Raw genomic sequence first — 22,480 nt, forward strand, 5'->3', positions numbered from 1 at the left:
TTTCGGCCAATGAGAGAGTAGTGCACCATGTGATCCCGTGCACCATATCTCTTCTGGATGCTCCTGAGATCAGGTTTTTGCTGATTACGTCAGAATGCTTCTGAATGAGCCCTCCCCTTCATCAGCTCGCCATGTTGCCAGAGAGTGTTCCAAGTCTTTGCTGAATGTGCCATGTCTCCTACCTCGTATACAAAATATCAAAATATCGAGAGGCGGAGTATATTGAAAACCTCTTGGGCCAGGATGCCTGAGAATTAACTGAATTACCCCTACTGAATTAACAGTTTCCACCTAAACAGCTGAAGTGAGAATTGTTTCCACCTGAGGGGATAATAGTTCACTTGAAAAGTCGGAGAAAAGTTCAAATCTTTCAGTATTTCTAAAAGAATGAATGATATTAATAGCCCCGTAAGCCACTTTTGAAAACCCTGAGAAGGAGGTTGATAATGTTAGTTTCCTTTTTCTGGGCCACCCTATATACAATTAATTGGTTCTATTTTCTTAAATTTGTATTCTTCCGCTAATTTAAGTTGAAAATATAGTTCGCCAGAAATAGTAAGGCAATCCTTTATATGTATCGTGGAAGTTAGACTATTAAATTGGATTTATATCTTATTTACAAACTTGAAGGCTGTTTTCACATTTTGGATAGATTTAGTTGGTATTTACAGAAATGTTGATATTGTATTCTCGGAGGCATACAGAATAGTCCAAAGAGTATTTCGGCTCATATCTTGCAGTACCCTTGCTGTTCCTCGTTACAGTATTGCCGGTGCAACGACTATTTTCTATTTGTTGCCACTAATCTGGCAAAATTTCGCCGATCAGCTTTAGTCGTTCCTGCGGGTGGGATCCTTCAGAACAGGTAAGATCAACTCAGTAATAAATGTCAAGTTGGGATGTATGTCCTACCGTCCTGAATGACCTGATACTCTTGCATGCTTCATACACATGATTGTGACACCACACAGTCCATGAATGATACACTACGTCTATGGACTACACCCCTCTACATACAAATTCAAATTCAAATACATGACATGCATGACATGATACATGATACATGATACATGAAATACATTCGACCTCTACTACCTAGCCTTGATCTGCTACGCTGTACATTGACGAGCCGATGTGCTACCTCGAATAAAGACAGGCAACTGGAGCAATGCCGATATTATATCATATGGCCCCTAGTGCACCCTCCTAATCTGGCCAATCAATGTGGTAAACATAACCTTAACATAGTGAGGGTGAGAAATGCGACAAAACCACAAACTGTTCTCTTGTTGTCATATTTCTCTTGATGAGCAAGAAAAATGTCTCGTATCCAAGTAAATTTGGCATCGATAGTGAAAGGTTACAATTTTTGTGCTCGCCACCTTCTGTGGAGACTGAGACTTAAGCAAGCCATAGCGGTTAAATATGGCCAGGGCTCTCAATAGGCCTTTTCGAAAAAGAAAATTCAGAGAATTTGGACAATGCCATAGTCACAGTGACTGTTTGTTCCAGGCGAAACACATTGACTGGTCAGTAACCAAACAAACTTCTTCCAAAAGGTCAATTACACTAATTACACACAGTTTCTGGTTGTGTGCCCACTTTTGGTTTTTGATTCCCCTGAGGCACTTTTATCTCGAGTCGTTTCTCATCTACAACTTTAAATTCTTTTCTCAAGGTTTGTCTTGTACAGCAAGATAAATTGAAACTCATAGAGGACTCCTGCCAGCAGAGGCCCGTTTTGGACTTCAACCAAGACCTACCGTGGGAGCCCAGCTGATATTTGCTAAAAGAACAAGTGTATCAACTGGCCATGTAAGTACCATGTTTTATAAAATTCGAAGGGGTCAGTGGAAGTACCACGCAAACAGTTTGGCCACGATATTATTTTTTTACATGCAAGCAACGCCCATTCATCAAGTTATCTTTTATTGCATTCGAAATCATGAATAGAGGACGGCTTATTTTCATTCTGTGGCATGTTTTTGTAAACCATCCACTATTTATCAAAATACTTCTCACTGTTTTCTTTCACTTTCAGACTACTGCGTATTTCGTAGCATTGGTTAGTTTCCCATTTTCCTTATCATTCCTTCATTAACTCGTTAAATCTCATTGCTATGGATTCCGTGCATATTGGCGACAGGATGATGGTCGATGTCATCAAGTCGGGAACGATCCTGCCAAAGGTCATGGCCAACGAGGCCAACACCAGGATGGAAGAGGTATGTGCATGTTGGTCTTTAAAATGCAAATTTCAGGGGCGTTCACAGTGAATTACCTTGATTCCCGAAAAAATATTTGATTGATTGGAAAAACCTAAAGAACTTTCTGATAATTTTTTTTAACAAATCACAAAAATTTAGCAACCATAGGTTCAACTCCTCCTTTCATATCCAGAAATCTTTTCAGGGGTGGTAAATGTTTGGGAGTGCACTTGTGTAGAATTTGGCAATCTCCATCATTCAACAGAGCATTTGTGCAATTTTGAAAAACTTGTCGGAAGCCCGGGTCATTTGTCTACATTAGATTAACATATGTTTTTGTTTTAGTCGAAAGACGATGCCTTCTACTATTGTGACATTGGTGACATGATCAAGAAACACCAGAACTGGCTCAAACTCCTACCCCGCGTTGAACCGTTTTACGGTAAGCTTGTCCTTGTCTTATGGCAATTCACTCAAATTGCAATTAAAGCAAATAAACAAGTTTCATTAATCATTAAGTTACATGGTGGTCTGAGGACGGGTGGCAGGAAGCTGTGAGGTGGCTGGCAAGGCCTATGCCTCCTTTACAATCCTCTTGATTGTCATTGTCAAGTCAGACCATAGGGAATCATCATGAATTTTGTTATCCACCCCTTCCTTGAGACTAACCAATGACCATTTTGGTGTGTTCAAGAGACCATGTTAGGTCTGAGGTCCACGTGCTTGGTGTGAGGTTGGTGCAGCCATGACAGAGTTGCGCAACCAATGTGCACCATACCTGGCTGATCTTTATCACTTGTTCCCTTGTAGCGGTCAAGTGCAATGATGATACTGCAGTGGTCCAGATCCTCGCCAACATCGGTACAAACTTTGACTGTGCTAGCAAGGTAAATCTTTGCAGCCTTCGATTTTTCACCGATATTTTTGTGGGGTCGTACATATAGCTAGAGGAGAAGGGGGCAAATGTCCCCTAGGGTCCGAAAGAACAGGTTTTTCATGCAGACATTGGCCGCTCTCCAGACAGGTGGCAAGTTTTGTGCCTATGCAATGTATGTTCCCTTCAGGAGGTGAACATACATATTGTGTACGGTTAGAGATGCTTCAAAGTCATTATCCTTCAATGTTTCTCCTTGTTTGTGTCTTTCTGTCTGAAATGATGGGAGAATTTAGTTTCATTGCAAGATGTTGTTCCCTGATATTTTTGGCTTACCTTGAATTTGTTCTACGTTTTAACAGGGTGAGATCAAGAAAGTTCTTGACCTCGGCGTGAGTCCTGATCGCATCATCTATGCAAACCCCTGCAAGCAACAGTCGCACATTCAATTTGCAGCCCGAAATGGTGTTGCCATGATGACCTTCGACAATATGGACGAACTCCACAAAGTCAAGAACTGCTATCCTAATGCAAAGTAAGTCACTTGTAAGAGAAGGTATGATATTTTACAAGCAGTTTAATAGAAGAACTGAAATATCTAAAAAGGTTTTGCCCGTCTCTGAGTCTGATCAAATCCACATTGATGTCAGAAGAGTTCTCCATTGCAGCATATGCTTTTTGTGTTTGGTGAGTTTGATTGTTAATGGTGGTTGTTGGTGATTTTTGTGTATACAGAAAAAACACCAAAGTATCTATTTTCGATTCTTCTCTTTTGCAGGCTTGTCCTTCGCATTCTGCCTGGAGAGTTCAAGTCGCAGTGCCAGCTCGGTTGTAAATTTGGATGTCATCCCAACCATGCTCTGAAACTTCTGAAGAAGGCCAAGGAGTTGGACCTTAACGTCATGGGCATCAGGTTAGTTAGCATTACAGGGGTGACTGAGGATCGAGTATAGAGATAAACTTCTCCAGAAGGCCAAGGTTTTAGACCTTGTAATGACCTGGTAACTTATCACTCTTTGTTTGTGATGGCTGCGAATTCTTTTATTTGGTGGTCATTAATTTCACAGAATGAAATACTTTAATCTCAGTCGAACCTATTCATTTGTTTCAGTTTCCACGTGGGCAGTGGTTGTATGGAACCAGAAGCGTTCCCCGCCGCTATCAGGCTGGCCAGGGAAGTGTTTGATACCGCTGTCAACCTCGGCTTCAGTATGGAAATGCTCGACATTGGAGGAGGATACCCGGGTGATAACCTTGGTCCAGTCTCATTCAAAGAGGTGAGTGATCGCTGTAAGGAGTGGCATCTGTCTGCTAAAGTTTATCATTTCAGTATGGGGAACATGCTGTGGTCCTGTGGTTCAGTTGACCTGCTAGCGGTCAAGATGTCCCTCAATCCAACCCCGAAGTCTGTGTGAGACTGTAGCCTAATCTCGTTGTCTAACTTGCCTTGCTGATTATGTTGGATCCAGGTGTATGGGTGCTGGTCAGAAATGCTGTGGTTCGACTGAAGAGTTTCAGTTCAGATTGGAGCTAAAGTGTAAAGTCAGGTTATAAGCACTTCCATTGTTGATAACGGACTATTTACAGATGACACTTAAGTAAACAAGTGTACCATATTATAACAAAACTTTTAAACATTTATTACATTTGCATACCGGTATTAAAACATTCTAATAATATTCTGAAATATGAAATAACAGGATGAGCCTGCCTTTTGTTAGCATATATTAGAGCCTATTAATGCAGGTTTGGGAATTTCCTGTTCAACTATATAATTATTCATTATAGACTAGATACCATCAGATGTAGTGGGTGATTACTTCACTTTCACATCTGCATTCAGTTTTTTTCATAATGGCTGCAGGCTGCATTATTAAATTTAATGTTGCTGTGGAAAGCAGACAAAACTGTCCAAATTGCTCCAGTTTCCACGTACCAGAATTTGGTGATGATTTCAATAAGCTGATGCAATTCTTGGGCCTGGATGCTAATACTTGGTAATAAAGCACATGCATGTGTGCTTGAATATAATACTAATAAAATCAATTGTTATTCTCCCCATCTCCATATCCATCTTCGCAGAACCGCGTCATTATAACATCCCCTCATCCTGAATCCCGGCTGTCAAGTCATTTCTAACCATTGTCTTGCCTCCAGATATGCGAGGGCATTAATACATCCCTTGACCAGTCCTTCCCGCCTGAAAGTGGTATCAGGATCATCGCCGAACCTGGTCGCTACTACATCGCCTCAGCCTGTACCCTGGCTGTGAATGTCATCTCCAAGAGGACTGTGTCCAGGGACAATCAAGACCTCAAGGACCCTGATGATGAAGGTATGCAAATTTGCTGAAGGAGTTGGTGATCTTATATCTTTTGGCCTTCGTGTTTGAATCAAACAGCAGCATGCATGAAAAAAAAAATGTATCCAGGCTTCGCTGTGTTTGGTCTGTCTTTATCCTCCACTTGCAAGGTTATCAACCAATGGGCGTTTCAATCATTTGTATGTGGCAAGGCATGATATGAATTGGCTGGCTATTATGATTAGAAGAGGATTAAATTGCAATACAAAGACAACTAATACCTTTGCTTTATATGTGGTGTTTAAATCTTCCAATTCAGATGCAGTCTGCAACTCTCTTCCACCCTCCAAGAATGAAGAGCCAGCGTTCATGTATTACGTGAATGATGGCGTGTACGGTTCCTTCAACTGTCTCATGTTTGACCACGCCTCCGTCACGCCCACCCTCATGAATGACAGGAGCTGCGAGCACGAATACTCGAGCAGCATCTGGGGTCCGACATGTGATGGCATCGATTGCATCAGCAACCATTCCCTGCTCCCGGAGCTTGAGGTCGGCGACTGGATCGTGTTTGAGAATATGGGGGCTTACACTATGGCTGCTGCTTCCTGTTTCAATGGCATGAGCAAGCCAACTGGCCACTATGTCATCAGAGAGGAAATGCTGTGAGTATCTTTCAAATAACCTGATGTTATTAGTTGACTATACGTTTTTATCTTACCTGCAAATAAAATCTCATCATTAATGTTACAGGGCTGCCATTGTTAACCCAACAGCCCTCTCTTTCTCTTCCTTATCTAAATCGTGACTTTGTTTATCACAGTTCAGCTCTAGCTTCCAATCAAAGTCGTGTGGGCCTCAAAATGAAAGTGGATCTCATTCAACCTTATGAGCTGGAGGGGGATTTTAAACAATTTTAGTCTCCCATATTTTATATTCTCATCCAGGAAATACCTTCCCGTTCTTCCGTACCCACATCATGTGACCAGCTGTCGTCAGGAGGAGACCAAGAAGACCCAGTATGGATCGCCGTCTGCTTTCAAGTATGGATCGCCATCCAAGGAGTTCTATTTCAAGGAGCTGCTTCCAGTTGGTGTAGGCATTGGGCATTAGCATGTTTCACCTTCAATATATATCCGTTAATGTGCTGTAATTTTCTGGTATTAGCAACAGTTTCTGGGCCTTGTTTTGCAGACCTGCACTATCTGCTAACAGTGGTTTGGTGGTCGTTAAACCACCATCATCTTAGCATGCCACCACCTTTGCTCCATAAGGCATAGCTGCCACTATGTCACCACTGAGTTATAGGGATTAAGGGCAGTTGAGTAACGGCCATTAAAACTTAGGGGTCACTAACAATTGAGTAACCGGGCCTAGGACTATTGTTAAGCACTAGAAAGTTGCACCACAGTCTTATTTAGAATTTTTTGTGTATTTTTTGCCTTGTTACGCTTGTAATTCTTTGATGATATTTGTGTGTATTTCTGTAATACATTCTTCAGCAAAACCATAGAGTGATATTTTCTTGGGCACTAGAACCCAAAGCCAATTCAAAGAGAATGTACCAAAGATCATGTTAACCCCTCTCCTTGCATTCAGTTTTTAATTGGGACCAACCATTTGGAAGATTGAATGAAAATTCACAACAAATATTTTCAAATTGTATACAGAAATGACTGCCTTTCTTGCTCACATCATTCAACTTTCAGTTCTGTCTCAAAGATACCTTGAAGCTCATGTGGTGTGTTCTCTCTCCTGTCTTTTGACATGCATGTATGATATTTGGTACTTTGCTTTTGAGCGATCAAAGACCTAAACCCACCGAACTTGCTTTAAAATAGATGACAGACTGATTTTTTAAACGGACAATATAGGTAGCAGCTAGGCAGGCAAGATAAAGTTATACGAAATCGCCAACAGGGGTCTCTCACATCTCACAGTACTTTGAAATGATTCATGCTTGTATGAGGAATATATATTTCGTGCTGAATCTGACATGACCTAGGGCCCTTTCTGTGTATATTAGTCGCCTGAAGATGGCCAGATTAGCCCCTCTGCTCCTGCCTATAGTTCCCTTTAAGTGTAACCTGTCGTGGTCTTGTTAGATGACATCACATCACTAGTTTGTTCTCCAAAACAAATTACGATATTTATTTTAAGTAATAGTGGTTATGAGGTATAACATCATACGTAATTGCTTTGTTTGTGCGTTGATGGTTATGGTTAAATATGTAAGTCAGTTATGCATTTATCATATCTTTTTTCCAAGCTACCAATTCTGTAAATTATTAAAGCTTTGCAAATTTTTTACTTTCACAGATTTCACGAATACATGTAGTCCAATGAAAATTAAAATTACCAAAAAAAAATTTTTTAAGTTCAAATTTTTTTTTCATTAATTTTTGTGAATGGCAAAAATATAAACATCAAACGTTTTAAGTCCGTAATAATCATTGCAGACCCTAAAAAGTGCAGATTGGTGGCCTGGGTACTGAGGCTTTATATTTGTGGTTTCTGGTTTTGGTCATCCTCTCTTCAGGTAATCAATCGGCTTTACCATCGGAGTCTTGCTGTATTCTTGTTTATCTTGTCAGTCATAAATATATTGCTAATCTATTAAGTCGTTGATGTTGAGTTGTCATTTCTGGTTTAAAAAGTCTTGTATTGTTTATCATGATTATTAAAATGGACTTTGCAAGGGAACTAAACCACTAGTCCTGTCTTCAGGAACCAGCCTTGTTGACAGGCACCCCTTCGTGTTGAATGCAGATATATTGTGACTGTGTAGGTCAGGTGTACTACATGGCCTCATGGTAGGCAAGGACTCCAGATGGACTCAGTCTGCAGACTACACTCAACTCGGAAAATCCACGGATGGCCCCAAATGTCCCACTGTTGACATGTGGATTTAGCAAGGCCCTCTACATACATTTCATCAACTCTCAATGGCAGACATGCTAACCTATGGCTGGATTATGATGTCGGGGCTCTTCTGGATTCTGTTTGGTGCAGTCATCTTGTATCCTGGCTTCAGTAGGACACCAGGGTATCAAGTAGATTAACTTTAATTTCCTGTCTAGTCTGCTTGTGTTGTCACAATTAGCTTGGCCAGGAAGACATTACTAACAACAACTGACCTCACCTGGACAGTATTTGAAGCATGCGTTGTCAATTGGGTGTCTGATTCTGACCAAGTGCAGAAATGGGACGTTTGACAATACTGACTCAAAAACAACCCCAGCAATGAGAGTGGATCAAATTTCTAGGTCACGATCATGTTATTGAAGGAGATAAAACACCACAACAATTTTCCAATGTAGGCCATATATACCACTGAAGTCGATCAGACTATGACAAGACAATTACACAGCTGTGGTTGGGTTGTGTCATCACTGTCAATTTGATCTTATCAATGAACCTCAATGGCACAGCCACATGCTGGCTAAGGCTGAAATGTCACTGCCATTTGTTGCCTCCGGTTGTGTAATCCAATCCATCAGACTTCTCATCCTCCACATAATGCATAATCACAAGATTGTGGAGGACGATATACGGCGAAACAATGTTGTCTCAGGTTGTGCTATTATTTACAGCCAAACTTCCTGATCCTGAAACAAGGTAAACTAACACCACTGCTGAGGACAAAAACCAAGTCGACTGTCCTCCGACAAGGACACACTGTACTTATTCAGAGTGTCTTCAAGACTGCAGTATGTTGTTTTCAACCAAAAACGCGCTGTACTGGATGAAGAGCTCCCTATTCAGGTTGTCTCAAAAGACAGCAGGCTGTCATCCAAGGACACGCTGGTCTGGATGAGAGCTCCCTATTCAGGGTGTCTCAAAAGACACCAGACTGTCGACAAGGACAAGCTTGTCTGGATGAAGAGCTCATTATTCAGGGTGTCTTCAAGACCCCAGTATGTTGTCTTCCACCAAGGACGCGCCGTACTGGATGAAGAGCTCTCTATTCAGGTTGTCTCAAAAGACACCAGACTGTCGACCAAGGACAAGCTTGTCTGGATGAAGAGCTCCGTACTCAGGGTGTCATCAAGACTGCAGTAAGTTGTCTTCATCCAAGGACGCTCTGCACTGGATGAGAGCTCTCTATTCAGGTTTTCTCTCTTCCCCCAAGGACGCGCTGCACTAGATGAAGAGCTCCCTATTCAGGGTGTCTCAAAGTACAGAATAATCTGTTCTCTGTATATGAGGGCGAAGTGTGGTAATGCATGTGTACATGTAAACCAAGACATGTAAACTATTCTATGACAAGGACAAGATGTACTTGGTGAAGAGCAACCTATCCAGGCAGCAAGAATCCGAAGCCCACTGGAGGCTTATAAGGGGTTGAATTGGTAGACCACTAGTAGTCTGTAACGTGCTGACTCATGAAGGCAATGGCCACTTTAGCACAACCTGTGGTACCTTATGGTAACAGGTTAGACCACTAGTGGCACCCGCTCGCTGACCAACTGTGGTTATGGCTCTCGTTCTCTTATTTGCCAGCGGAGCTCATTGATAATCAAGGAGGTCTGGCACAATCGGAGTCTAATTGTCTTCAGAACAAATGTGATTGTGCCTAAGTCTAACTGACTGTGATGGTACAACCTGTGACCACATTGGAGTCCAATACGGTCCTCAGCTATCACGGACGTGACGCGATTGTGGGATCAGAAGTTGGCTTAATCTGAGATCACATCACATCAGCAAATCACTGCCGACCGACAATGCCAGGTTGGAAGTGATGGCACACTGAGACAATATGCTGCACAACCAAGTGACACTAGGTCCTACCTTAACAGCATTTCACTTGAATATGTGACTCGCTCTACCAAAACTAGGCGCTTGTCGCATCTGAACTCGACAGGTTGATACGGACTTGTTGTTCATTTCCCTATTGTAGACCTTTTGTGAAATCTATTACAAACTGATTTGGTCACATTTCACAAAAGGTCTACAATAGGGAAATGAACAACAAGTCCGTATCAACCTGTGAAGTTCAGATGCGACAAGCGCCTAGTTTTGGTAGAGCGAGTCACAAATGTGAGGGGTGGTGTCATGTTGTAAGACATGGTTTGCGAGAGAATGGCTCCTGACTACACCTGTCTGAAAGACCAACAAAAAGAGATAATTTATTTCTACAATTATACTTTAATGATGATAATATCAGGTGGGTATAAGTGACATGGCATTGGCAGTAGTATTCCTATAATTCTATAACTATGATGAAGTGAAATAGAAATATTTCAGCAAGATCATGAACATTAATCTGCTAGATAGCGTCTAGACAGTATATACAATGATATGTTTCATGGTGACTTTAACAATAATGATTAGTCATTAGTACCAGCATTTTATCCAAAGTAATATTTATGTTATATTTGAAAAATTGAAACGATATACTTGACCCTGGAGAGGTCGCCAAGGTATATTTGAAAGTTGGACAAGGTCATGTTCTGGTCATTCATCCAATACAGGTGCAGCCTATTATTCATAAGCTGCAGGATACAAAAGGATATTACATCTACATGTACATCAATTTACTTTCAATGAATATAAATGTTACTTAATTATGTAAACAAGGCATATGTTTGAATACCAGAGTCAGTCGTATGCTGCACTTCTTGCAGTCTTTGTCATAAAGGGGAGTGTTGTGCTCAAGTTCAGGATGCACGGTGCTCTGCCATCAGCTGAGTGGGGTTCATTTCTAGAATGACTGATCATGTACAGAATGCTACTTGAAGCAGATCAGGAGGTATAGGGTAATGAATTCTGCTTCTAATGAACTGCTGATATCATTGATTTCAAGAAAAATTCTCAACATTTATCAGTTGTTTTTGTGAAAATTTGAAAAATGGCTGAATATACAACAAATGTCCTGGTTACACCGATAAACTTTAGTCTTAGGACAGTTATAATCTAGATCCTCAAACCAGACTTGATAATACAATTTGACCGAAATGCAAAGTAAACAGTAAGTGATAATAAATAGAGCTTTAAAGACCTTTAAAAGGTACATTAAAACAAAGCATTCAAAATGCGAGTACTGAAAGTTAAACATAACAGGCAACATAAATAAACACCAAATTTTATGACAATTCTCCAAGAATGAAGAAATTAGCGACAAGTAAAACTAATATTCAACTGATATACAGTGATTAATACTTCACCAAAGATGCAAATTTACAAAACCGCAAACTATAGTAGCAACAAAGTCTTTCTTGTTTCAGTATACATGCATGCCCTTTTATATAAATAGCTGGATAGGTCCATAAAAACCTAACCTTTACTTGAACCACATAAAAGAAATAAATATTATTTGTAACTATTTACAAAAGGAGTTGAAGTGAATATTTTGTACATATATGCAATATCACAGTTCATTTTAAAGAAACTCTTATGTTCGTCAATAAATTCCTCACTTATAACAACATTTCACTCTATGATATGACATTTAGGGGATAGGTATCTTAATCGTAATCATACTTTGGAATTCTATGATATGAAACCTTAGGGTAAAGTTTTCGCCTCTTGTGTAAATAAACGGTGACAGCGAGAAAGGCAACAAGTAACATTAAGCCGATGGCCATGACAAGATAGATGACACTCTTCGGTATGGTGCCTTGGTGGTATGGATGGGATGGGTAAAAGGGTTCACTATCAGATGAGTTCGTAATGGGATGGGTTGGCGCATCCGTCCCAGTCGCCGGGGTACTCGTCTCATTCCGCGGGGACATGTCCCCCATACATACATCATAACTAGCAATATCTAAGTGTTTCACAGCACACAGGTAAACTTTACGACAAACTCCCACACAACTTGTATCTTGCTTCGAAGAAATTCGGTTCCATGAGTACAACTTATGGAAAGATTCTAACCCAATGTCTTTGGACAGTCTTATCAAGAGTTCATGCATTGACACTGGCTTTAAGTCTTTCACCACCATCGCTTTTGTAAACTGGTACTCCAACTTCCAGTCTGCTTTCTTGGCTTTGTTTGCTGTGTTGAGGTCTAAGTAGTATTGAAAGATATCCAAGATGTTTCCATTGTCCCGATCATATTTGACGAGGCGTATTCCCGGGTTGGCCTTGGTGTTCTCCTGGTTTTTTGGGTAGGCGTATGGACTTACTGAAGGAGCTAGGATTCCTACATTTATTGGTTTACCTGTAAGATAACAAAAATGTTAGATATGGGGAGGTAGTGAAACGTTTACTTAAAACTACACTGTCTAAATGTGGAAGAAGTGGAACTGGTACGACCACACCCTGAGAAAGCCTAGGAACAGCATCACAAGGAGAGCACGTAGGTGGAATCCGCAAGGCAGACGACGTCCAGGCAGGCCAAAGACCACAAGGCAACGATCGACAGAACGAGAGGCTAGGAAGATACGGACCCAAGTTGAGAGAACAGCTCAGGAGGAACGGGGTCAAGGCTAACAGCAATTCTCTTTTAAACTTTGGCACAACGGATGGAGACCCATTCACTGATTCAGTGCACTATATTGCTCTTACCATCTAGTCCAAGAAATAATCTTAGAGTATCATTGCGTTCATGTGCAAATATCTGTGCTCCTATTACATCAGAATACGATCTCACGATGTCCACATAATCCTGGTTGAACTGTGGATACATATGGAAGGTGTTGGCTGTGCCCTCGTGAGCTCCTGGAGGAACATGGCCGGCAAGAATCACCTGTAATATACAGGAGAATGTGAGTGCTGGCCTAGAAGGTATGATTATGTTCCCATAATCCTTGCCTGATTCATTGGCGAAAAGACTAATCAATGATATAATGACAATGTCCGCATCACAATTTTCACTTTCTGAAGGACGGCTCGAGTACTGTGAGCACATGATTTTATGCCAAAGTCACAAGCAGCCACAACTGATCACCACTATAAGTGAAAAGTGCATGGTCAAGTTCATGCCAACATCAATGCATGAACTTGTGAGGGGAGCTTGACCACTGTAGTAGGTGGTCAAAGTTCCAGAGCTGAATCAATCAATCAATCAATCAATCAATCAATCAATCAATCAATAAGCAAATTTTGTTTGCGCCCAAATTATAAGAATTAATCTAGGACTCTTTGGTGCAAGGTATCTGAATGACTACGATGTAGATTTGAAACTATTTCTTACCTTATGCTTGATGTGTCTCTGTTGTTCTAAATATTGCCTCAACCAAGCCAACATCCCCGCTGGATCTCTCATCTGCTTGGTTAAGTGATTCAATGTGTAGTAGAGATTAGTATTGAGGACAACTAAGGAGAGGCCAGGCTTGATCATCAAACTGTAGTAACCACCTGAAACATAGAGAGAGTTAGTGTCCATCCTGCAGGGAGGTTCAGGGTTTTTTCACTCCTACCTGTTTAGACCTTCAGACTGGTTTTTGCTTGAGGCCCAGCACATTACCAACAAGGGCAGTGTTTGCATGGAGCTACAAGTTGAACACTAATGAGATACTCAACAGCTTGACACAAGCAAAATATGCTGCAGCATTTATGGAGAGTTTATGCTTTCGGCAAAATGGCACACACAAATTATGTTCTTTACCTTTTCCAAAAGTCGTCTGGGCATCTGATGGGAGTATCTTGCCCCAGCCACCATTTTTCAAGATGTCTTGGTAGTATGCTCCATCTAATGGAGGCATTTGGCTTGAAGGAGCAATATCATCGTTGCCTAGGACAGGGATGACGTAGGTTTCATTGAATGTTACGGTAAGTAGGTCGGTAGCTGCTTTGATGTCTGCAGTCAATTGACTTTGAGCAACTTGGTAGGTCACAGGTCCCATCCCCCTGCAAGTCAGCAAAAGAATTTAGGAGGATGAAAAAGCTGAAAACCAAACTCAGGGAGATTTAAATAGACCTACCACCACTCATCTACCTGATAGTTCTTTCAGGGAGGATGTCAAGTTAACAATTATTTTTACTTGAAGATTAATTTCATGTATAAACATCTTTCGAATTCCTAACATTTCAGTCACTTTCTGAGTTTGAAACCTAAGAATAATCTTACCCAGTCCACAAAACAAAATCTGGGCTTGGATGAATTTCTTTCATGGCTGCAATGGTGGACTCTACCAAGGACCACGGTGCTTCACATCTTGGGTCACCAAACATCCCGGGCCAATCTTCAGGCTTTGTTCCATCAGCTGATACACCCTGCTGGTGGCAGTTGTTATACCTGTTACCATGGATACTGTACTTTGGGTCATGGTGCAAATCAGTGATCTGCCAGAACATTCCTGTAATGAGAAAGTGGAGCAACTGCAGAATACTCTGTGCTAAATGATAGGAATGTGTACATAATGTACAGAGGGACAGAGTGTACATAATGTACTGAGCTACTACTGTCCCGGCTATTCTGCAGTTGAGTTAGGGCCCTTCGGTCACTGTCAATCCTGTGCATGCTGGGGTTGGGGACCAATGCCAAGGGGTAAGAGATGAAGCCCCCCCCCGCCCCTACAGTAGGCCTAGCCTACAATCGCTACATCAGTCATCATTCATAGACTAGACATATACTATAGGCCTACATTATTATGCTGATGTAGGCCCCTAGTCATGGACATGTTAATGTTTGTCGGGATGTTGGAATGGATGGAGATTCTTGAAAACCTGGTGGAGATCAATTCCTTACCAAAATCAGTAGCTGAGACATGTCCAGTGTGAGAACCTATAATTGAAGCTACAAAATGTAGCAAGAACATCTCCGAAATCATTTTCTAATCATGGGAAATTTATGTTTTTAGCCAGAAAACATGATTCTTCTTCATCTAGTTTACCTGACCCAAGGTTCCCTTATTCGTATTCAATTTTGGTTTAATATACACAAATAAGTGTACTGGTAGTGAGGTCAATATTTCTTCCTGCCTCCAAATGCTAGAGATTGTTTTGTAAACAAAAGCACGTGTAGCATCAAGGGGGCGTGGTCACTACGACTCTGCCTATGTCCATCTCCACATACCATGTATGGGTCCCATATGGGTTACGTATAGGCAAATATAGGCACATTTTGCATGTTGGTTTCATATGGGGACCAAGTGGGCAGATGTGGGCTCACTGGCATGTGTCACATGCATGTGGGGCCCACATCAACACGGTGGAGTAGCCAGGACTGATTCGGCCTGGCTGTGACTGTCTCATCTCTCTCACCATGTTGTCAACACGGTGGAGCAACCAGGACTGATTCGGCCTGGCTGTGACTGTCTCATCTCTCTCACCATGTTGACAACTTGGCAGAGCAGCCAGGACTGATTCGGCCTGGCTGTGACTGTCTCATCTCTCTCACCATGTTAACAACTTGGCAGAGCAACCAGGACTGATTCGGCCTGGCTGTGACTGTCTCATCTCTCTCACCATGTTGACAACACGGTTGAGCAGCCAGGACTGATGCGGCCTGGCTGTGACTGTCTCATCTCTCTCACCATGTTGTCAACACGTGGAGCAGCCAGGTCTGATTCGGCCTGGCAGTGACTTTTGAGGAGCCTCGTAGCCTAGTGGTTAACACTGCTGGCTTTCACGCAAAAGGGCTGAGGTTCCCACACAGGGGGTATTATGTAAACTAATCTAATGCCAATGGACATGGACCATGAAGCATTAAATAGTGATTGGTAGCATCAGAGGAGTATTGATAGTGAGCTCCTCAAAGACCAGGACATGGTGTGGGATGTTGACGGCTTGCTTAGAATTCAATATGTTGAGTCCTGCAATACACGCCAGAATACTGTAGGAAGAGAGCAAAGAAACAAGCATTTATACAATATCAATATCAATATATTATCTATACTCGTATTTTCTAATACAATTTTAAACAGAGAAGAGAGTTACAAATGAAATTCAAAACCAAAATCATTTTCTGGCTCTGCCAGTTTCCAACTACATGACCCGTATAAGAAAACTACATGTACAATGTATAGACGCACACTGGCCTTGAGAATCAGTTTCCCAACTCACTGAGCTGGCCTGTCATTGCTAGGTTATTCATTCGTGAAACTTAACCTGCAGGTTCCTAGTGACAGAGCAACTGCATACATGTGTTGTTCCAAAAAATACAGTGTCACTGGCTAATTTCATCTCAGAATAGCCACGGCTCAGATACTGACTTAGAAGACAAGCTAAATCAGCTCCATGTATGCTAGCATCTTTCAATATTCAGAACAAGTGAATGAAATGATAAATGATAAATTATTTCAGTTACATAAATATTCAAAGAATACTGTACAAACAATATCACAGTAAACATTCTGATTTTCTCACACGTTAAGGTTTATCTGACAATAGCACACATTTTTCCACTTTACACATGTATTATCACTTTGTATCACTTGTAACATACAAAGATCCATTGGGTTTAAAGTTACCTAGAAAGGCATTCACTCTTTCACTAATAACCTCTACAAAGAGTCGATATTTATTTATTTTAATTTCTACCCTTGTCCAAGTGAAAGTGGTAGGCTTCATTACGAAGCATCTCTGCCACCTCCACAAACTCCTGAGAAGACTGAACCTGCAAGACTCTGAGATCTGTGCAACTCTGCTCAAATGCCACAACACAGAATGAAAGTCTTCTAAAAACACAGGTTCAGGATTTATATAGCCACTTTGACTTATGATGAAGTAACCAGCTTATTTCTATGTTTATAGTCCCAGATATCCTCAATCACACCAACGAAGGAGGACAACACATGGGCCGGACGCAAAATTATTGTATCTAAACTTGTATGTTTCTCTCCAAAGGCTTTTTGGGACTTTAAACTTTTGACATGAACACCTCATTGATACCCAGCAGACATATCAGCCAAACTCACCACCCTAACATATCTTGGCTCACGTTTCCTTCTCAAACAGATAATGGCGCTTGCCATGAAGAAGACAATTGCTAGTGCGGATAACGTCGCCAAGATATAAAAGATATAAATAGGCATAGGGTGATGATGATGCGATTTTGCACTATTGACGGGCGGATGTGATGAAAAATTATAACTCGGGTCAGTAATTGTACTATTTACATCTAGGGAAGTTTCCACAGTGTTTGGATCTATTGTGAGTTTCTCCTCCTTGGAAAGACAGGCATTATAACTGGAATAACCTACATGTTCTATTGCACACAACTGTAACTTCTTACAATCTGCATCACAAGTCGCCTTCAAATACCCACTGTCTAAATTCGCAAAATATTTCTTGAAATTTTCACTCTTATCATCACTAAACGAGTCAGTCAGTTTTCTTAACGAATCAAACGAAAGGTCAGGTATTCCATATTCTTTCGTCGCTTGGTAACGCAGCTTCCATTCTGCTTTCTTCAGTTTATTAGCCTGCATGAAGTCGAGAAAATACTCGCAGAAGTCGATGATTTTCCCCGAGTCGCGGTCATACTCATACAAGCGGATACTTGGATTCACAGCCTTCTCCATCCCCATGAAAGGAGTTACAGATGACTGGATAAAGGCACTGCCAAAAATGGACCCTAGAAGTAAAATACATGTATTAGGAGAAAATGTGAAATGGTTGACAGGTCAGGGGTTTTAATCCTTGATGACATTATTTTATAATCTACCCTGGATTTGTTAGCCCATCATGAAAAATGTTCCTCGGTTGAAGCTAGTTGTTATCAGGTAGCATTGACAGTGACAGCATCATGTATTCGATGAGGGATTCCCTCTAGAACAGGAATTTCTTTATTCTTTGAAAACATACATGTAAAATTTCTATAATCCAATAAAACGTGTCTCAGAACGTACCTTTATCACTTGTGAGCAACCTATAAGTGTCTTCATGTTCGTGAGCAAAGATCTGCGCCTTAACTGTTGATGAATAATCCTTGAGAACTTTCAAGTAGTTCTCGTTGAACTTGGGATAGAACCAGTTGATGGAGCTAAGTAGTTCTGATGACCCAGGTGGAACATGGCCAACTACCAAAACCTGAAGTTTAGAATGAAGTTTGTGTACATTTCCTTGAGCGGATCTCATGAGGGACATGATAAGATTGAAACAGCCAACCCTCCTGTGGCTGTGTTAGCTAACATACCTCAACTTGTCAACAACTAATGCTTCAAATGACAAACCAAGACACGTAAATCAAGACGCACCAGTACCAGAAAGCTTCCTGAACAATGACAAAAAACATGCTCTTCCAAAGAAACTTTCAAATTTGACAAATATAATGACCATGAAAAGTGTGCGAAATTGTGTCTACATGTAAGCTAGTAAACTTACTGAGTGAGAAACACTCTTCTCTGCCTGCAAGAGCTTTCTCAGCCAGTCAAACTGTGCCGCTGGGTCATTCAGATCCTTGGTCAATTCATTTCTGTAATAGTACAGATTGGTGTTGAGTACTGCAACAGTCAGGCCTGGTTTGATCATTCTGCTGTAGTAGCCACCTGAAAAAAGACCAGACTATGAGGACTCTGAGGTAACAAGAGTTGAGGTCACCAGAGTATGTACGGTACATAATTCATATTGATTGTGCAGGCGGCTGCCATAAACTTCCTATATTTTGCAGATTCCGCGAATAATTTAGCAAAAATGAAAATAACAACCAGTTGAAGTAACAAACATCGCTGACATTAGATCATTAATACAAGATTAGTAGTGTACCCCCCTTATTTTTTACCTTTTACAAATGTTTCCTGCTCCTTCTCTGATAAGAGTGATGTCCACTTCCCATCTTTGAGTACGCTTTCATAGTATGTGCTCTTGCTACTAGGGGGCATTTGATGGACAGGATAAACATCATGATTTCCAAGGACGGGAAAGAGATAGATTCCAGGGAATGTTGTGTTTAAGAGGACGGTCACTCTCTGTATCAAATCTAGAATCTTTTTCTGTGAGAGTTGCTCCTTTGGAAGTTTTGGAGAGGTATCACTAAAACAAAGACATTGGGTGATATGAATAAAGACTAGCAAATGCTTTTATCTAAAACTCCATGTACATTTACACCAGGCCTTTCTGTACAAAATTGAAGTAAAAGCATTTGCTAGTCTTTATTCATATCACCCATTGTGAGAAATATTTGTAAGTGTGTTTAGGAGGCTATGCCAATCAAAAAGCTTCGACTAACTTAGACGAAAAGTGTATTGCCAAGCAAATTACTCTTACAAGGTTTTTTTTGTTGGTACAGTGAAAATCTTCCATTATTAGAAAAAACATAATGTGTCCACTCACATTCATGACAGCTACTTGAGTAGCTAAGTTACATATATCACTTTATCAGAATTTTCCAAATAGTTTGACACATTCACAGTAAGTAACTAACAACAATAAAATGGTCATCATAATATTATCTCATGATCTTCTTCTGAGCTCCATGTACTGCTTACCCGGTCCACAGGACGAAATCAGGTTTTGCCTTGATTGTTTTCATTGCATCTACGGCACCCTGAACCAGAATCCATGGGGAACTGCAGGTCGGGTAACCAAACTCACCAAGTTTGGTGAGGTTTTTAGGAAATATATCTTTATGACAACTATTTTCTGGATCGCCATCCGTGCTGTAGTCGAGGTCAAGATGGATATCTGATATCTGCCAAAAATGCCCTGAAAAATATGAGCTTCTATCAATACAAGTATAAAGTGTCCTTTTCTGATAAGAAAGTGAATTCCATGCCATTCGATTTCAATTTTCACATGTCATGACATGTTTTCACGGGCGCCATTGGCGTTGTAGAAGAGACCTTACCTATATCGCTTTCAGTTTCACTCGCAAGAGATGTATAAGTCAGTGGCAGTACGGCAAATACCACAGTCACTAGTGTCATATGCATGAGATGTTTCATCTTTCACTAGATATTGATTGAGACTGACTCAACTTCACTGAACAGGCTGACCAGCAGTCAAAGATTTTTTGCACTTTTTTACACAACCAAAAGGATTTAGAAATCACTAAAAGTCATGCTTCTCTCGGCACAAGACCACATTAATTGGACCCATCATCTCTTTTCTCATCAACCAACTCCAGGAGTTGACAATATATCGTATATCAAGGTGATTTTTAGGAATAAATTTTGCACAAAAATAATTTTTCTTTTCTGATAAATTTTCATGGCGTGCTACTCATTGAACGTACCGAGAAATGCATGAGTACGCATGCGCAATTTTAAGCGCGGGTAATTTGAATTTTGCCGCCACTGCGACCACGCGGACACATTATCCTTTTCGCTTTCAGCGCCAGGTTAGGGCCTTGTTGACATTTATGCAAAGTTGTAGGCTACTTTAGAGTAGACGTTCGTTGTCGAGGTTTGCGATCTAAATGTTGCCATCTTACTTCACTTCTAAAGCGCAGGTTTTCCTCAAGATTTATGAAGGGCAGGGCGTTTCGGTCGCACTTGTCAGAAAGTAAACTGCTCTACTGTTCGCACCGAAAAGGCAAGGATACTTTCAATAGTGATTGTTGCCCGCTCCAAGATGTGGCTGCTGATATCTATCCGCCTTACAATCGCCGGATTCAGTGCGGGTCTATATTACTGTACCTATGTGGGCCTAGGTCGGACCAGCGGATGACAGTCGTCCTGGGGCTGACCGCTCCCTCAGTGCGATAACAGAGCCCGACAATGCGATCCCGGAGATTTAGACGACTACCATCAAGGTCAGGATGATGTCAGGGCGGAACGCGCCCTGTCGTTTCTTAGGCGCGACAATATCCGGGGGCACTATTCGTCCTAAAAATGGCCGAGAAGCAAATACAACCGTGTCACCAAAGACCATCGGAACGGCGATTCTAGTTCAACTCGGAAATGGGGATGATTGGGCCTCATTCGATATGTAGTTGTGGTGTACGAGATGCAAATTTATGGTCGTGATATTGTGACAAAGATCGATATCGACTGAATGATAAATGGTTTGTTTATCTCTCTGCTATCAACTCCAGATCGGGAACATGACATGACGGAGTTTTCGGACGCGCGTCCAAAAGTCACTCGTAATTTGCATCATCTTGTGTTGTTTCTTATTTTGGAATTTGAAAAAAAAGGAAAACAACGGCATGATATTCTGAAAAAGTCAAGGAAGGAATAGGACTCAGATTCATTTCGTTTTGGCTTCAAGAAAATGACATTTTAGATATATCTCTGTACAAACGTTTCTCTCATTTAGAAATGGGGATCGCACAGAACATAGTTCTGCACTTCGTATTTCTTCTCTCAATGCAATGTAAGTGTAAACCTTAGCCCGTTTCAAAAGTTAGAATAGTAACAGACGAAATCAGTTCGCTTTCCGGCCCTGGTGTGCAGGGCCGTTGAACGTCCAGAAGCCAAGAGCAGTTTTAATAATGGTTCAAAATGTTTCTCCCGCCAATAGCGTATTTTGAGCGGACCGTTCCTAGTTCTATAAGCGTTTCCGTTTATTGCTTTTACTTTTCTTCACGACACGGCACTTAGATTCGGGTTCCTATCGACCACAAATGCAGTTTCCCTACATATGCCCCCGCTTGTGCCTGCGGAAACAACAAAGCCACAACCTTATCACCAAGTCAACAAAACCTTGTGGAAGTTTCACACAATATTTGTCATTTATCATCACAAAATCTAATTCAAACAATAAACGGTAAGACGTACAGTGGAACCCCGGTCGGCGACCACCCCGGTAACGCGACCATCCCGCTGTAACTCTTGTCAAGGTCTTTTGCAGCTGCCGTCCACTGCGGATTTTCCGTCCGATGTGCAAGTGACGCCTCTCGCTGTATGAACAATGGGAAGTGCATTCATGTCGCAGGTGAGTGAATCGTACAGTGCTGTTTAGAAGTAACATACCTTGTCGCATGCAACATTCGCACTGCATATCATTCAATAAGATTTTAAGGCTTATGAGGCAAGGTGCAATGTTTATGAGCTGGAATAGTACCCATTTTGATGTGAAACAGGCCTAGTGGAGTCAGCTATCGGCCACTTTCTGAAGCCTAATCTGGCCAACCATGCCCCTGCCTAAAGCCCGCTTTAAAGATTCAATTTATCTTTTTAAGATAGCTCCACTATGCTCGGCTGCCCATCCGGGTATCTCAGGGGAGGTGACTGGTGTTTCAATGTACACGATAACCAACTCAAGACATCAACAGCTGCCTGGGGACCCTGCATTGGACCAGGAGGCGCGCTCTTGTCGCTGACATCG

General features: G+C 41.3%; 3 protein-coding genes and 1 long non-coding RNA gene across 4 annotated transcripts; 2 read left to right on the forward strand and 2 right to left on the reverse strand.

Moving 5' to 3' along the window:
• Window positions 1-707: 707 nt before the first annotated feature.
• LOC135487030 (ornithine decarboxylase-like) lies at window positions 708-8,005 on the forward strand. The gene is made up of 11 exons (XM_064770296.1): window positions 708-865; window positions 1,679-1,815; window positions 2,042-2,225; window positions 2,553-2,649; window positions 3,018-3,094; window positions 3,444-3,616; window positions 3,860-3,994; window positions 4,193-4,358; window positions 5,239-5,416; window positions 5,703-6,048; window positions 6,331-8,005. Exons 3-11 carry the CDS (start codon window positions 2,121-2,123, stop codon window positions 6,494-6,496), a joined length of 1,443 nt encoding a protein of 480 aa, XP_064626366.1. The 5' UTR covers window positions 708-865; window positions 1,679-1,815; window positions 2,042-2,120; the 3' UTR covers window positions 6,497-8,005.
• Window positions 8,006-10,511: 2,506 nt separating this feature from the next.
• On the reverse strand, window positions 10,512-15,166 carry LOC135487226 (acid sphingomyelinase-like phosphodiesterase 3b). Its single transcript, XM_064770725.1, has 6 exons — window positions 15,018-15,166; window positions 14,397-14,625; window positions 13,935-14,176; window positions 13,521-13,684; window positions 12,893-13,073; window positions 10,512-12,545 (listed from the first exon to the last, which is right to left on the reverse strand). The coding sequence occupies exons 1-6, from the start codon at window positions 15,097-15,099 to the stop codon at window positions 11,851-11,853; spliced, it is 1,593 nt and encodes a 530-aa protein (XP_064626795.1). The 5' UTR covers window positions 15,100-15,166; the 3' UTR covers window positions 10,512-11,850.
• A 981-nt stretch (window positions 15,167-16,147) lies between these two features.
• Window positions 16,148-20,421, reverse strand: LOC135487210 (acid sphingomyelinase-like phosphodiesterase 3b). The gene is made up of 6 exons (XM_064770702.1): window positions 20,058-20,421; window positions 19,699-19,915; window positions 18,993-19,243; window positions 18,596-18,759; window positions 18,121-18,301; window positions 16,148-17,846 (listed from the first exon to the last, which is right to left on the reverse strand). Exons 1-6 carry the CDS (start codon window positions 20,152-20,154, stop codon window positions 17,152-17,154), a joined length of 1,605 nt encoding a protein of 534 aa, XP_064626772.1. The 5' UTR covers window positions 20,155-20,421; the 3' UTR covers window positions 16,148-17,151.
• An 839-nt stretch (window positions 20,422-21,260) lies between these two features.
• Window positions 21,261-22,480, forward strand: LOC135486480 (uncharacterized). Its single transcript, XR_010446710.1, has 3 exons — window positions 21,261-21,526; window positions 22,004-22,087; window positions 22,335-22,480. It is a non-coding gene; the product is annotated as an uncharacterized LOC135486480 (long non-coding RNA).

The sequence above is a fragment of the Lineus longissimus genome, chromosome 4, assembly GCF_910592395.1.
Source record: "Lineus longissimus chromosome 4, tnLinLong1.2, whole genome shotgun sequence".
Taxonomy (NCBI): Eukaryota; Metazoa; Nemertea; class Pilidiophora; order Heteronemertea; family Lineidae; genus Lineus; species Lineus longissimus.